The following is a 17,600-nucleotide window of genomic DNA, read 5'->3' as shown; positions in this document are numbered from 1 at the left end:
AGAAGGTTGAAAGAGAGACGGAGAGACAGAGGGAAAATGGAGAGGGTTGCCGAGAGGTCGGTGAGACGAATGACTCCCGAGGGAAATTTAGGTGCGACCCCTATGTATCACAGAGCCTGCCTGTAAGTAGGTACGTAACCGACGTATAATACGTACACACCACATACTCGCGCGCAAAAGAACCGCGGGCACTGACTTGAATTCACTGCCGACGGATTCGACGATCCGTGGAATCGCGGCGCGAAACTCTCGCGCCTACAAATTGTTTCGTCCAGACGTCCGGGATTTACAGGAACCGCGAATTGGGATTCTTCGGCTACGTATCCGGCTAACAAGAACATGATAATCCTCGCGTAACGCGCTAAGTATTTTAAACTCGTTATCGCTACTTTTATGTTACATCAAAAATCCGTTAACGATAACGAACTGCACGAATCCGAGACCAAAGACTGGGTGATAAAACGGCTTCCAGCTTGTGCCTTTTTTCACCTTTGTGCATCGCGCCGAACGCAAAGATCCCGACGGCAGGAAAAATGGTAATAAAATCGATGGCCTGGATCTGCCGTCGGTTTGTAATTGAATCAAATTAATCAACCTCATCGACCCCAAGTCCGCACCGGCGCGGCGTCGCTGTGGCAGCGCGCCGCTTACCATCTCCAATTAATAGCAGAAAAGCTCCACGTTTCGTTGGAACTTTATAAAACGAATCCAATTACGGGCGGCCGTTTGTCAAAGACTCAAAGCCATGGAAAAGTTTTACCTCGGTTCGGAAATGACATCGACGGCGGCGGGCTGTTTTTCTTCTCCCGTTCTGTCAATAGGGGAATAAATGAGAGACCCGCGAACGTGGCATTAGGAGTCACCTGCGAAATGACGTTGTCGAGTACGGGGGATTTCCGAGACATTAACGAGTAATGTCCACTCGCACGAAAAACTCTACGTGGTAATAGTTGCGCGTGGATCTCGTCCACGCCTAAGTAGATTGCCAAAATTCTCTTGTTAATACTTGTGTATTAGGAACCAGCGGAATATGTACTTAAGCGCTTTGGTTCCCAGGGTACGGTAAATTATTAAGCCATTTAGGGATTAATTGTTTATATTTGAGCAATTTCGAATTTTGAACAAATCTACGCCGAAGAAAGATGAATTCGTATTTGAATTTTATGAAAACACCTGGCATCAATCGCAAAACGTGATCGATTTGTGCGAACACACACCGATGGACGAGGCTTTCTCCAAACATGGGGCGCTAGTGTCACCCCATATAACTTCCAAAGTTCTCTCTTTAAAATGGCGTTCGATAGAAAATCAAAAAGAAATACAAATCTGCAAACGTCCTGTCATAAAGATAGTAACAAGTTATTTGCAAGAGAGAAACCTTAATTTTATTGATGCATTTTGAATAACAACTGAAGAGGTATCTTGGTACGAAAGTCACTTCTTAAATATTACAAAATATTTCTTCGCTAAAATGTTTACCTATCTCTCGTTACCATTAGACAAGCTAATCAAAGTTGGAATTCGTGATTATTACAGGCTTACGATAGAATACACCTTTAAAAACATTCTACACTTTGGTTCGATACTTGTACGTCTACGTCATAATACACACAATGTCCACGTATGCCTAAGTAAGATCTGTTTTCTGACTAGGTCTCGTGGCACTCACAGATTACGAATAGTTTTGCAGATCGTGTAACATTCTAAACCTCATTTTTCATTAAAACCAAATTATCAACATTAATCGATTACTAATTTTCGTTAGAATTTATCTACAATGCCAAATCGATTTTACGTACCGTCTGTATCGCGCACTTGCGACGTAAAAATTTTACCACGAAAGATCGAACAGTTGACAATTGCATGTCATTCGTGGACGGTAAATACCAAACGCTATATACGGACTGGCTTTATAGCCGGGCAAATATTGCTCGGGGACTGAAAGCTTGGCTCTTTACAATACTTTACACGATATCCTTAAAAGAGATCAAGCTAACTTGAAGGAATGAATGTCCTTTTCAGCCTGTAGCTTATTTTACTTACATGGGAAATGCAAGGGATTTAATCAAAAACGATCAACTACAATGTAAATGTATGTACATCAATAAAAACACGTTTCCCCAATTTCACCTATGCTTATTTTATCTATTACAACAACTGCATATATGATTTTTCGAACATAAAATGCAATAGGTATATGCAAGATTGGAATTCCTATAGGCAAATGATAGATCTTTTTACAAAATTTCGAAATAAACCCCTAACACCTAACATTGCGATAATATAAAAGTTTAAACAAAGAAAATAACACGAGACGTGTCACCGACGTGAATTAAAAGAACTATACAATATGTGCGATCAGAAACGAAAACCTTTTAGAGCAGTTTTGGTTTATCTACGTATTGTTTGCCATGATGAATGATCGTTGCAAATGTACCACCCACCATAGCGCCCCAAAATAGCATATACAACAAAATTTCAGTGGTATATCTCGAAGGGAGAATTATATGAGCAACTAGCATCGACGATGCAACAAGAAGTACCAAGGGGAACGTAGCGTAACGCCAATTTCTTTCGCTCTCTAAAGGACATTGAACCAATGTGCATTCACCGTCTTGCACGATGTAACGACCCAAGAATAAATCCAGTGAATCCTGTTAAATAAATATAGTAAAAATCATCTTATACGAGTACAAATTCCAACATTTCTATAATAATAATCCCCTACCTGTCTGTATCCGTCGGTAAAATTATTTTTGTAATATCTTGTTAAAGAATTCAAGCCGTCTCTCATAGCACCCAATTTAGTACGCTTCCCAGTTCGCGTAAAATCTGTTTTCAATGCGCCAGTACCCGAATACTGGATACTTATCACATCAGCATTGTCAGCCCAAACCTGAGCATTACATTAAAATTAAATATAAAGGAACTACAGATCGCAACGAGAAGTAAGTCCATTATAGTTACCTGTTTAAAATGTTCTTCGACGCTAGGGTGATCTTCGATTCTCCTAAGAATTTCCAACTTTGATAACGCATGGTTAAGAACTCTCTTTGCTATCATACTTTGAACAACGTTGGTTCTATCGAGACAATCGATACAATTAGTACGAAAAACACCCTCTTGAGCGGACAGTAGCGTCCCGTCATCCGCGAGGAAAAAGTAACCCATCTGTTCCAATTCGTGAGCTAGCCGATCAAGTAAAACGTTCAATCGGTCCCATCTTAATCTTCTGCATTCGGCGTGAAAATCAAAACTTTCGTACTGAACGTTCTGATTATTAATTCGTTGTACTACATTGCGGTATGCCTTTTCAAGTATCGCCTCTGGACCATGTTGATCGATCTTTAAATAAGAGTATTATTATCGGTCGATTTAAATAGAAGAATAGGTTGTCAGGTTAAGGAAATACCTTACCAAATTAATCAAAATTTGTTTTCCATAGTGAAATATCTGAGCCTCAAAATGCCGTGCGCAAGCAGTTTGATGATCTTCGTGATTACTCAACTGAGGTTTAGGTTTGTATTTCAAATTTGGTGCCTGATACCAGAACAATGGAATAGAGCCACGTGTTTGTACAAAAGATATGCGATACCCATTGGATTCGATCAACTGTTCTGTTTCTACATAGTTAGAAACATTACCAGTAGAATCTATGCCGCGCGAAAACAATCTCGTTCCAGCACGATGGACGCTACGTCTAGATACGATACCTAAATTGAACGATGTACTACCAGTTACAGTTACCGTATTTAGCGATACAACTACGAAGAAATGTTAAGAATAATACAAGAATTGAACAAATATAAGCGATATATATTCTAGAATACTCCTTATTTGCAAGGATACATCCATGGATAATGGGCAAACAAAATTTGTACTGCTCTGGCCTCGAAGTTAAATCTTGTAGAAGATAAGCATTCCATACAAATCTAAGGTCTGCTCTATCGTGAAGGGGCATCTATATGTAGTACAGAAACAGTGTACTTCTATTACAATGTATAAACAATTATTTGATAATAATTAATTAAAGAAAATTAACCTGTAAGAATTCAGGTGTTGTATTATGAAGTCTTTGCATTGTATGGCTAAGGTCGTATGTATAACTAAAATAAAAATATGGTGTATTCAAAACAGATTTGATCATTTCTAAATATATAGAATTATTTTGTTGCTGTTTTTCACTTAGATGCAACGAAGATTTTGTATAAGGTATAATTTCTGTTGCAACTATTTTGTAAATTTGATGTCCAGCAATGGTTCCAATATCTGTGGCATTTGTAATGACTATGAGATACCGGCCTGCTAATAACCTTATAGTTCCTATTATACCCCATATTTTTCTACGACTCGCAGTCGATGGGATCTGACTGGCTGTACCAGCTAAAATATAGGACTATTTCAGAAACTCAAATCTTTAATTGATGTACAAATGACACTAAACATAACCTACAATCCTAGTTACCTTGTGTATAAATTTGCTGACTCACTCTATCAAATACAAGTAATACTTTAGTCCCAATAGGTTCTATGTAGAACTTTTCTGGTGTTATGTATCTGAAAAAAATGTTATTTATCAATACATTTCATGTGACAATGGGACAGTTTTGAACCAATCGTTTTGGAGTAATTAATAATTAATTACAGATGAAAATACTCACAAATACAATTTGTCATATACATCTGCATGCAGCTTCATGTTGTCACGCAACAATAATTTCCACGGTATGTTATAATATAAACTGTTAAGAACCGAAATTTAACGAGAAGAAAAAGTAAACTACAATGACAATTAAAATCGTAGCCCAAACATATACGTGAAATAGAAAACGATATAAACTTAGTTATGGGTAAATTGTCAAATGGTTGTCAACTGAATGATTGAATTGGCATGATAAAGATCTGTCAAAATTGGAGTAACCTCCATACGTATCTGACAATCAGTCGCACCTACTCCTCACAATGCAATGCTCCGGTTCAATTCTACTTGACAGTGCTGTCTAGTTGGATAGTCTACTGCTGCTATTGCACGAACAGGTTACGATTTTAGTAAGTCATTGGACATAATTGCTAATATTTCACTACTTCACTATCCACAGATAAAAATTAAGAAACCTCTTGAGATACTGTTCGAGTACGTGCTGGTACGTGCGAGAGTCATACTATTTGCGCAGCCATCTAGCGATGAGTATAAAATCGTTAGTGGCGCCATCAGCGGGAAAACGCTCAAGTTTGTTCTCGAATAGTTCCTTCTTTTATTGCAAAATGGCGCCATTCGGCTAATTGTTGGTAATTTACCTACGGAACGTCGGTAATTCAAGGTAAATGGCGCCATCTAACAGTGCCAGTGGAACTATTCGAGGACAAACTTTAGAGTTTGTCCCTCCCGATAGAGGCGCTGACCATACTCAGAAAAATAGTTCGGCCTATCTACCACGAGATGGCAGCAGTATTTTTATCGCGAAATTTGAACCTCTTTATAAGGAAATATAAAGAAATAATAAATAATAACAAACGCAGAGTAGTAATAAATTGTCCAAGTACAGGAAATTAAAGTTAAAGCTTACATGCATTTATGTTTCAATCAGCAACCGATCAAATATAGATCTTTCGCTGATGAACGATGGGTGAAAGGGTGAACGAATACACACGGTCGACAACATTCTCAAATTGCTAATTTTATTTATAGGTTTCTTTATGACACAAATCACTTTTAGCGTCTACATGAGTAGGAGATACAGGCTATACGAGAATGAATTTGATACAGATCACTTATTAGTGTAATTGTAATATGTATCCTCCCTTGTAATTAGTGTAATATGTATCTTCAATTACACGCTATAAACTAGATACTTAGAAAACACTGTACAATGCAGCTGAAAACTGTCGTGGATACTTTACAATATCTTACAAGCACTCATTTTGATGCGAGACGAGCTCAGCCGCGGCTAGAGCCGAAAAAAAAAAGAAAAATGGTTCGGTTTCCTTTTTTGAGAATGATTTTTCGCGATCAGCCGCGGGCAGGCTTTACTCATTCAGCGATTCGATGACGTCTAGCGCGGTCTGTAGGCCGTGTTTAGCGGAGCTTGGAAGCTGCTCGGCGTCGAAACAGTCTCGGTGTGACGCTCGCTTATGCTAACACCATTTTGGAGAACGGGGCCTCCGGAGAGACGCTGGAACAGCTTCCTCGTCCCTGACCATCGCTGGGGACCACAACGGACCACCCTCGTGACGTCGTCTACGTTCCTCGCAAAGTGAACTAACGGCCAAGTTCCTTGAGCAGAATCCGGGCGGAGGACGATCTCGATCGCGATTTCGACACGACGATCGACGTCCAGGCTCGACGTGCCTCGAGGATCTTCGCCAACGAAACTGAACTCGAACCCCTACGCGCGGAGTTTAATTACAATAAATTTCAACTTGGAGCCTGCGATCGAGTACGAAACGATGTTTGTTAGGGATCGTTGGGAATCACTAGAGAAAAGTGTAGGAGTCGGATCGAACTCGATGTTTCGAACGCGTACTCTTTGGGGTACTGTAAGGGAAAAGAACAAACAAAACAAAGAGTAAACAAACGAACGTGAGGTAACACAAATCTCTGCGTTTCTAATTGTCTTAATTTCTCATGGGGGGGAGGGGGATTGAAAAATGTCCCTCCACGAGTATTATGGTAATAAAAAGGTGGGAAGGTTTGCATCCCACTGTGCCCCAAAGAGTTGGCACGTCAAGTGACGTTTAACGTGTTCACCCTTTGCACTCCTAAGGCCAGTCTATTTAAAGACGTCTCCCTCCTATAGATAATAAAATGCACATAATATTTCGGATATAATTCTGATTAATATCTGATAAACTCCCACCATTTTTTATGGTGGTTATACAGCTGAGGAACGAAAAAATAAGGTACCAACGCATAGCATAATTACTTGGAGTGCAAAGGGTTGTGTGCGTTCAGCGTTGCATCGAGCGTCCCCCCGCGATCTCTGCCCCCGCAACCCGACTCTTCGTACAGCAGTCATCGTCGTCACATGCACACGCTCATCCACGCACACGCAGACACACTACCATTACGCACACGTATACGGAATAATACATCGCACCGCTTTACGAGTCTTTTCTTTGTGGCCAACGTCTGTCAGTGCTATCAACGACGACCCCCCTCGTCGTGAATCGTCGGTTGTCTTTGTGTTTGTACATGCTTGCTCGATCGATCTCTCCCCGTCTCGATCCATCGATCTTCTTCTTCGCTTCGTCCCCCTACCCTCGACGAACAGATTCGCTCCACTTTGACGCAAACAAGGGATTTTTGAAGATCTTTGACAGCTACTGGAATACGCAGATGGTAACAGAGGCTGAGGTGGATTAGGGAATCTACTTATTGGCGCGTGTAGATCTTGGACTATATAGGATCTAAGTCGAATGGGAAATTATGATGTATATTTATTTCTCGAAATTTATCGTGGATTTGGATTTAGGAACTTTTATCTTCGAATCGAGGCTTTATGAAACTAAAGTAAATTTTTCAGAATCAGAAGCTTTTTATTCTCTCGCATCAGTATTTAAATTAGATAGCTCATGTGCTCGTATACCCCTTAAGTCACCGATTTAGGGATCTCTAAAAGCCAAAACAGCCGAGAGGAACGCGGAGGGGGGACATCCGTGAGTGCTCCATCTTGACCACTGACAGACGAATTCGAAACGGATCGTTAATTGTAAAAAATATGTATTATCGATAATATTGGCATGATGTCGTTATGGCACGTTCAGTTTACCGTTCAGTGACGCGTTTACAGGCTTATCTTACGTTTCTCGCTATACGGACATCGCGTGATTATCTCAGTCGAGGGGTGGGTCGCGAACAAACGTAGAAAAAGTTGAGAACAAAAGGAAATAATGGGAAGGAAAAACGCTTCGCTAAACTGTTTCTTCTTGTCTTTGCTCTCTCTCTCTCTCTCGCACGCACTCGTACACACACGCTCATACACCCACGCAATCTATTTCTTTCTTTCGTTTTCTTATTACTCGCCTCGACAACGCTCACACGTGACATCCACATCGCGACACTCTTAACACTCTTCTTTCCATCGTCGTCGTCAAAGTTCTCCATTGCACTTTCCCATTCGACGCAACAAATGCACCTTAGAACGTATTTTATGTACAAAAGCTGCTCCCTAATGCGAACACGCGTGAAAACAATTTTCCATCCGGTTTCCCTTCTATGGCCGTGGTTCGATTATTTCTTCTTCGATTGCTTCTTTAGCCCCGCGTTTTCGGTCGTTATCGTCGCGGTTAAGGAGTGGGCAGAGGGATGGAAAACGGGGAACAATGCGCAATAAAAGGAGAAGATTAACTAGCAAGATTTTTCGTTTAACAGCTGTGCGTCGCAGACTCTCTGGATTTAGAATAATTTTAAACGTGTTCTATCCGATGGACTGCCATGATTAAAATTAACCCCGATAGAATTTCCTCGGATCTATCACGGGAAGGGAAAGTAAACGAGATCAGAGTATCCAAAACTCTAAATACAAGTAAGATGGTACATAAAAACAGCAATTAATTATTTTAATTTTTGCCAATTGGTTTCGCAAAATGCAAAACTAAAATCAGCAATCCCTCTCTGTCAGGAAGTTTTATTTTAGAGCCCCAGAAGAATCGATCGTCTGTTCAAACATTTCTTTTTTTTTTAAATTTCAGGCCTTGAAATCATCATGCCTAACTATTCCAACAAAATGGCTCCGGGCTTTGAATCTCCCGGTTCCTCGAAGAAACATCGGCGATGGGAAGATGGCGAAAGGCGAAAGAAAAACGACAGGGGAACGTAGTCGTCCAAGGAGGTTTTGGGGGGGGGGGGGGGGAGGATCGGAAGAAAAACCGATATCATCGCTAGACGACGCTCGATAAATAATGCAACGTGTCTCTCTCTTTCTCGCGCGGCCTCGATCGTGAACGATCGCGAAGAAGCGTAGAGGAGCGACGGCTCGATCGAACGCGATCTTCTCAGACGCGTTTTCTAATGGAAGCTCTCGATCGCGCCTTCGATGCTATAGAACAGTCTCTTTCGCCGTGGTTATTGTCTTCGATGGGACGAAAGCGCAAAATGGTGCGCGCTCGTCTCGATCGCTGCGTCCGCGTCTTCTCGATCTCTTCGGTGGTTTCGATCACGTCGCGTGAGAGAATCGAAAAGGGAACCGGGAAGAACCGGCCGAGGAGGTGTGATTGGCAGCGTTAAAGAGGTTGGAGGGGGCGCGGTGGATCGTTCACGAAGGAGACGGTTTCGATCTCGAGTTCGAACAGATTATACCTGAGATTTCACCTAAACAGCTCGTTAATATATTATGCAATGGAGATCCACGGATGGGTGACACCTTTGGATCGTTCGAGTCCCGATAACAGGTATCCAACTGTCGCGTTACACCGTGGTTGCAGCGAAAACAAATGGCCGCTCAAGGTTAACACGGTGTAACACCCACCTCCTACGATGTTTCGCGTTTTTTTTGAAATCGAGCCTGGATTCAGGGTGGCCTCGAGCGGCGGATCGATTACATTCCGACTATAGTTTTCGAGACAGGGGATGGAGGGGAGGGGATGGCGTGTACAAAAGCGTACAGGGGGGGGGGGGAGGTTGGTGTAACGGCGAACGTCGGATACGGAGGACAGAGGTGTCGGAAATTGTTCATAGGGCGACCTAAAAGTAACGAGCTCTGCACTAAAAAAAAAAAAAAAGAGATCTTACACGCTAATTAATCGCATTGTGTATAGACTTTTAAAAAAATAACAAATTACATACAGAAGATAGGTATTTTGACACCGTAAGGTCGAATAAATGAATGACAATAAAAAGTCTCGTCCTCGTTCCAAACGACTCATCATCATCATCATCATCATCATCTGTTGCTCTCTCCTCTTGTTCACTTTGCTCTTTCTCACTCTCCCGCTCTCGTGTCACGTTCTCCCTTTTCGTTACATACACGCACTCGCTTTCTCTCGTTTTTTGCTCGTTTTACCTTTAGTTATACACGTCTGCGGTATAATTACTTTATAGAATATAGTACCTGGCACAGGAACATGACCTCTCAGTCATTGGCATCACAACGTAACAAGGACTACAAGCTGTGTCACGCACCTTCGTATCGTCTCTTCTCGCCCATTTCACGCACGCACCAACCACGCATACCGCGACTCTCATTCTTTCCCCTCTTTCGTGCTCGTCTAATATACGGACTGACAATCTTCAATTTCTCCAGTGGGTGACTACAGCCAGACACTTGGTCCTGAGTATTTCTGCATCGTATTTTCATTATCGTTTTGTCCTTATTTGTTCGGTTAACGTCTGTTCCCAGTTCCGTCACTCCGTCGACCACGGACACTGGGCATATACTCCGGCGAACGAATGCAGCGAGGCTGAACACGATTACCCGACGATCTCTTTTAACTCGCCCGCTACCAGTGGAAGAATCCTGGGAGACGTCCACGCGACAGGATCGTCCTTACAAGCATCGAACGACACTTTGATTAGCGGCGAACGAACGTTCCACGTCGAAGGAATCCCCTGGAGCCTTGGGCCAAGGACATCCACTCCCTCGGGATAGAATGATCCATCGAACGAACCACCTTGGTCACCTCGAGCTCGAGTCGCGAGTATTCGAGGAAGACCTCGACGTAAAGGTCCTCCTCGATCGTTTCTCCGCGAACGATCAGCGGTCTCCTCGTTCCACAACGATCCCAAACGAAGAAGAGCCAGCTCTCCGCCGCTTTCTCCGTCCTCCTGGTCGTCCAGGTCGCGACAGCGATCGCTCCAATCGTCCAGCCTCCCGTCTGTACACGTACACGGACCCTGCGGATGACACGGTGTGTTGCAACAGTCTTGTCACGTGGGTCCGGCCGGGGCTACGTAACACTGATCGCCGGATTGGACGTGCCCGACGGCGCCTGGACCACTTCACTCTTTATACACTGTCCGGTCAGTTGATTCACGCTAAGGGGGTTGTTGATGTCGTGGGGATTGGTGCCGACCGGGTTACGATGGGGCGGCGGTTGCTGGACCGAGTGCCCGTGAGGTTGACCGGCAGGATTGTTGGACAGGGGCGGAGGCGGCACCGGGGGCGTCAGAGGGCAGGGGCACGGACTGGCCAGACTCGAGGGCGACGGTAACACCAGCGACGGGCTGGCCAGACTAGACAACGCGGACAAACCCCCGGGACTGCTCAGGGACTCGTCCTCCTCGGGAGTGCCTGCCTCCCCCACACTGCCCAGGTTGTCCTCCGAGTGATCGTCCTCGCCTTCGCCGTCGGCTTCGCCATCGCCGTCTCCTCCCTCCCCCATGTATCTGATACATTTCTTCTTACGTCTGCGAACAAGCGACAAAGGATTAGTCACGGACTCCCGGGGAACCTTTCGACGAATATTAATCGGGGTAAGGATCGAACGTCGCTCCTGCGTATACGCGAAGGCGATTCCAAAGAGTTTCTTTTCATCGCAGGAACGGGAGGAGCAAAGTTCGGTCCGTCGAGTAAGGTTACATCCAGAATTATTACCAACTAAAAGAACATGCGGTCACTCGTAGTCGTTGCAAGGCTGGCCGCGCGGAAGAATCGCTTCTTCGAGGTTAGTACGTTACCAAGAGTACGTATATTTTCAGGCAGATGTAATCTACGACAGGCTACAGCGAACGCAAATTCCACTCGAGACCACAAAATACAGCGAGTAGCCGCAATAATCGAGTCGAATTCGCATCGGCCATGGTTTCCGTCGTTCGTAAGATGGGCTCATGGCCTCCGCGCGACCAGCGTCGATTTTTAATTCTTCGACACGGTTCACTCGCTGCCAAATGCCATGCTCAAAACGTTCAGACGTAACAAGCAAATAACTGTGTAATAAACTTATACGTGGAAAACGAAAGTCTCAACAAAAAGAATCGAAATGCAGGGGCACAAGGTGGGCTGGGTGGGTGGAGGGATGGGAAGGGTTGACGCACTTTTCATCGGGCGAGAATACTACGCGGAGAGCAACGTGTCGCGCGACGAAACTCGATCTCGAATCGATTGAAAAGCTCGCAATCGTTGCCAGGAGGCGTCAAGGTTCCGCTCGAATCGGAACGGTGGATGTTACGTGGAACTTGGAACTTTCGTGACCGTAGAGCAAGGTCCTGATCGACGCGAGTCTTCCTCATTTAGTCGAAAAGAAAAAAGAAACGAGACGAAAAGTAATCACGAGACAAGAAAAACGAGAAACGTGAAAAGTTTGGCTTTTTGCACGTGCGCGAATCGTTAATGGTTTCGCGAGAGAAAACAGAACCGCGAGAAGGAAAGAGGCGAAGTTCGCTACTGCAAAGTTCCCGTAAAGTGAGCCCGACCGACCTCGTGTGGTAACAGCATCGCAGTCGAGACATTTACTCGCTCTGCCATTGGCTCTCATTATTCATCTCTTAGCCAGTTGAGTTAATCAATTTATTTCGTACATCAATGTGAATATCACGGTTCTTGGACGGGACGTCGACTTTAGAGTTCGCAGGCACGTCTGGATTCAAGCGTTAGATGTGTAATACATATTACCGCGTACTCCGACAATGGATGTAATTCCCGCTGTTGTCGCTCGTCTTTCTATTACGCAGATTTGTTTATTTATTTACGGATCGCTCCTCGAATGAGGGACCAAACAATGAAATCGAAGAGTCCAGGAGAAACACGATGGACGTGTAACGAATAGAATGTAAAAGGACACAGCTTAATTCTCGCATTGCACGTGGGCTGAATACCAAGAAGTACATCTAGAAGTAATAAGAAGCAGTCGAAATAGAATATAAACATTTTCTGTTTAAGAAAAAAAAAAAGAGCACCAAACGACATCGATTACATACTTGGGGGGCCAACGTACAATGTGTTAATCATAAGAATTCGCTAATTTAACTCGGTACGACTTCCTGGTCGCAAAGTATTAAATTTACATCAGGTTCGGTGGGAATTGGTATGACGGTGACTGCGACAACAGCGCGAATCAGTGTCGAAACGCGTCTGGACTCTTGAAGCTTCCGCTCGAAGGCCGAGGAGTCGCGACGGATCGGTGTCGCCGAGCTCACGCTCAAGGATCGAACGTCCGAAATTTTCGAAGCGTCAGGAGCTTTCCCGATACTTGGTCCGGCCAAGGCCGACAAGGTCTTGTCGCGCGGATCCCGATGTAAGCAAGACGCCTCGCAGTGCCTCGAGTTGATTTCCGACTACGCGCGACTACGTAACAATTACGACATTACAACCAAAAAAAGAACATATAAGAGAAACCAAATATATATGTATACATATATATCTATGTGTATATATATATATAAGAGACATATAAAAAAAGAGACAAAAAAAAAATTGGAACAAAACGTAAAAACCATGGTGTTCACGTACTAAAAAAAAGGTCAACACATCGGTTACAACACATAATTCGCCGTAAACCGTACGAACTGCCATGCCATAAATCAGAGTCACAACGTATAATAACATTTATACTTCTCTATATGCCAAACGTTCCGAACCGGGGAAAGAAAGTAAAAAAAAAAAAAAGAGAGAAAAAAAAAGAAAATAATCGTTAAAAAATCTGGTTACACGTAGTAGTAAGACGTATGTAACATGTATATATTTGTATATACGTACAAATGCGTGTGTGTATATATATGTTTACGAGTATGTATACATCGACATACATGGTATATATATATATATATATATATGTATATATAAAATATATACATATACATAATATCAGATTTATTACAGACCAGCCATGCTAAGGGCAACACTGAGTAAAGTCCAACTAAACGAGGGTAAATCAAATAACAATAATAAGCTGCAAAGAGCCACAACAATGAGAAACAATGCGAGCATTAGGACGTCGCTGTGCCGCTCACTATGCCACCTCGCTCGTGTCGGTACCCGAAATCAGTCAATGACGCGATCCAAGCGATCCTTTTCTCCCAAAATATGGAAATCACCGAGCGATGCCGTTCGCGAAGAACGCGACGTATTATCTGTTACGTCACCGGTGGCATTTATTTTCTAGTTAGCGGCCAACGAGCAGAGTTGGTTGAGTATAGCGAGGGCCAGCGAGCCCGTAGGTTTAAGTCGGGACTGACCACTGTTTAAGAAGAAGTGTTGCAGTAGAAGGGAGGCGATAGGCTTGACTAGAGATTAACATAAGTGGGTTCTTGCTGAGGCGAGGAGGCATTGGAGGCAGTGTTGGTGTTTGGCGGGGCAGTCGCTGCCCCCACCGTCCCTCCACCGCCTCCAGCCCCGACCCCTGCCCCCGCGCTACTTCCCACACCGTGATGGATTATGCTCGCGTGGATGCCCATCCCCGCTCCATGCTCCACTGGGCTGCCAAAACCAACCACCAGCCATTAAAGGGGCGCTCGTCGCATCGACGTTATCACTTTAATCCCATTCTTAATCCCACACCGTATCGTCATCACCCACACGCATCGGCCCGAGTCCCTGGACTGACGCCGCGAGCGGACTCGTGCTTCGACCCTATCAACCACCGGTTTACTCTTCGTTTCGAGGACCCAAGGCAACTTCAGGATCGGCCGTCGCTCCGACATCAAGGCACCAGGTTCGATTTCTCACGTTACGCTTTATTTTTACCAGAATTAATAGTTAACGATACGAAATTGATCGACTCGATTACCCTGGTGCCCTGTGTCGCGTTGAACGACGGGCGGTCCCATCGCAAAGGTCCCAGGAATCTGCGCGCAACCGAACGCGACAGCGATCTTTCTCTTGTGTGATATCAGAAAATATGTCTCCCAAGTTGTCCGCATACTATCGGAAGTATCCTTTAATCCCTCGCATAGGAACCACCAGAAGCGTCCCAGTTTCATTTCTACCCAATGATGTAATATAAAGATTGCGTTTAGGATCCGCTGAGTATTAACTGCATTCGTGTTTCTTGAATTATTGAGACAAATTATTACTCGAAGTGTTTGCCGGGACAGCAACTATGTCACATGATTGCGATTCGTATTCGCCCCTTTAATGAGGTCCACGTGATTCACAAACCCAGGAGTTGGGGCGTTTGGGCGCGCGTATCGTATCGTTTTCTGTTCGTAACATTCATGTTTCGTTTTTGGAAGACACATTTTCTGACGGCAACGCGATCTTCGTCTTATTCGTCGCGGAGGACTGGAACGCGTACTTCGATTTCAACCCCGGAAACGCGGTATATTGCGTGCTAACGCTCGTGTACGCGTGCATCGCGTCGGAATTTCGAGTATCAGCGCGTGTTATTGGTCGACTAATTTTTTTTTCAAGTTCCACGATAACATGTGGATGACGGAACGGAGTAGAAGACGATAACAATAAGAAGTGGTGACAATCGAGAGTACTATATTCGTAGCCGGGTTGCAAGTTTCTTTAATCGAACGTGACGGCTCGATTTACCACATTGTTCGTATTTTACATATCTGTCCGGTTGCTTCGGGCTGCGTGCTCGAGTGTTTTTCAACGACGATATGTTTCTTCCAATATGCGTAATTTAAAAATATTTAAAATGTTCGAATCATCGAGAAGTTGAACTTGAAATTTTTTCTCGAGCTAAAGATCTCCGTCATCCCGAATGAAAATAAAGATTCTCGAGTTCTTACGCCATCTTGGGTGGTTTCAAAGATTGTTCAATAACGAACGTTCGAAGACACTCGGACAGCAGCAGCCCGTTTGCATCGGTTCACCATCATTCATCACATATAAAGTAACTTCCTCTAGTGGAACTACATGACTGACGTGAGACTTCTATAGTCTTTCTCAACACTTCTCAAGATCGAATACGTATATACACGCGACCGAAACAGCGTGCTCAGCTTATCGACAAGACGGTATATATGTTCTTCTCTCAAGAAGCAACGAGTCACAAACCCCTCTGAACGTTGCACACGTACCTGCAGGGCTTGCACCACTGGCTTTGTTGATCTAATCCGTACCTGGCGCGGCACTTCTTCATGTTGTTGCCTAGAAAATGCGAAACATAATCGATTAGCGGGGTGACATTGCATTTTTCCAATTATATAGAATAGGAGGGAGGGGATAGTAGACATCTATGTATCGTTGGATTTCTCTCGTTTTGTCATTAACGATTACCATAATCGACGACGACGTTCGAACAACGAAATGGTTCCGTCGAGTACAAAGACTTGGCAAGTTTTTTTTTTTTTTTAACGTTTCTTCTCGAATTCAACGCTCGTCCCCCATTTAGTCGATTCCTGTAATTTGATTGGCAGTATCGAGTTCATTTTTTATTATCTCGGTTAGATATAAAGCTCAAACGGTCGAGAAATCGTACGATACATCGGCGAGGCAGGGTCCTCCCGGAAGACGTCGACATTCCTTACGAAATTGCGCGATTCGACCATGCCGGACGATCAATCGTGGAAGTTCACCGTTCTTAGATAAAGATCGCTGTCTTCGGGGAAGGACCCCGCGGAACGACAAAAAAAGAGAGATATACTCTTGTCAAGCTGAGCGATATAAACGGCATGCAGCGTATAAACCGTTAAACGGCGTGAAAAACACGATCAAAGATCATATCTACTCATTAATGTCGTGATCTGTATTAAACGCAAGCCTCTAGATATAAAACGTATTAATGAATGTAAACAAAATTTAAAAAAAAAAAAAGAAAAAAAAAACAGAAAAAAGACATACAGGAAACAAAGAACGCCCGAGCGCTCGGGCGTGTTGAACGAAAACAAACTCGTATATGTAGGGGCTCGAGAATAATTGAGTGGTTGATTCGGGGAGAGGGGAGAGGGGTGATCGTAGAGAACAAAAAAAAAAAAAAACAGATGGCGAGAGGGGAATTAAATAAAAATACGATAATCGAGAAAAATAAAATACAGAATTGTGTAAAATTAGTGGAGAAAAAAAAAAATATATCGACAGGGTCTCAGGCAACGTTGAAACGATCAAAGGTGGGGGGAGCGAAAAAATGGGTGGTGAACTGAAACCAACCAGCGTATCGTATAAAGATTGTACGGAGAGGCAGAGAAAAAGTGACAGATAGAGAAGAAGAAAAAAATAATAGTGAGAGAGATAGCTGTTGAGATCGAAAACTAAGTGACATGACAGAGTCGAGGGGAGAGAATAATATGGAGGCGTAGAGGGAGAGAAAGTATCACAGAAAAATCAGTACAGAGAAGGGAGAGAGAAAGACTGAGTGAAAATTAAAAACGCTCAGGATTGTCTGATTGCGGAGTAGGTCCCTGTAAAAATGCAAGATGGCCAGCGTCCCCAAAGTTGTATACGTAATTAATAATTAATAATGCTGTGTCATGTGCGTGTACGTGTACTGAATGCGCTCGTGTTTCCGTTCTGTTTCCGTTATATACACATATTATTATTATTTATATATATAACGGAAAATATACGTAGAAATATATATATATACGAGACACGCACGTGCGCATGCGTACGTGCACGCCCGCTCACACAAGTGCGTTCTTGTCACTTTCTTACTCTTCTCTATTCGTTCGCGTCTTTTTTGCAAATTACTTATCTTTTTCCTCTCAAAGTAAATAAAAAAAAAAAAAAAAAAAGAAACAAAAAGAACAAACAACAAAAATACGAATAGATGGT

General features: G+C 43.5%; 2 protein-coding genes across 7 annotated transcripts in view; both read right to left on the bottom strand.

The window, feature by feature from the left end:
- Positions 1–2,030: 2,030 nt before the first annotated feature.
- LOC128893317 (phosphatidylinositol-3-phosphatase SAC1-like) lies at positions 2,031–5,164 on the bottom strand. Its single transcript, XM_054154197.1, has 8 exons — positions 4,662–5,164; positions 4,466–4,557; positions 4,043–4,383; positions 3,850–3,961; positions 3,418–3,764; positions 2,968–3,345; positions 2,729–2,896; positions 2,031–2,654 (listed from the first exon to the last, which is right to left on the bottom strand). Exons 1-8 carry the CDS (start codon positions 4,697–4,699, stop codon positions 2,376–2,378), a joined length of 1,755 nt encoding a protein of 584 aa, XP_054010172.1. The 5' UTR covers positions 4,700–5,164; the 3' UTR covers positions 2,031–2,375.
- A 494-nt stretch (positions 5,165–5,658) lies between these two features.
- LOC128893316 (uncharacterized) overlaps positions 5,659–17,600 on the bottom strand; it is a 32,672-nt gene continuing 20,730 nt past the window's right edge. For 3 of the 6 annotated variants that reach the window (XM_054154192.1, XM_054154193.1, XM_054154194.1), the window contains exons 9-10: positions 15,908–15,977; positions 5,659–11,344 (exon numbers count right to left, since the gene is read on the bottom strand). In XM_054154192.1, the coding sequence (XP_054010167.1) occupies positions 10,885–11,344; positions 15,908–15,977 (530 nt within the window). In that variant the 3' untranslated portion in view covers positions 5,659–10,884. Of the gene's footprint in view, positions 11,345–14,110; positions 14,352–15,907; positions 15,978–17,600 lie in introns of all 6 variants that reach the window. The other 3 variants (XM_054154195.1, XM_054154196.1, XR_008461300.1) reach the window with 2 other exon arrangements.

The sequence above is a fragment of the Hylaeus anthracinus genome, unplaced genomic scaffold (genome assembly GCF_026225885.1).
Source record: "Hylaeus anthracinus isolate JK02 unplaced genomic scaffold, UHH_iyHylAnth1.0_haploid 27333, whole genome shotgun sequence".
Classification (NCBI taxonomy): Eukaryota; Metazoa; Arthropoda; class Insecta; order Hymenoptera; family Colletidae; genus Hylaeus; species Hylaeus anthracinus.
The sequence above is the reverse complement of the archived record's forward strand: the minus strand, read 5'-3'. Positions and strand labels throughout refer to the sequence as shown.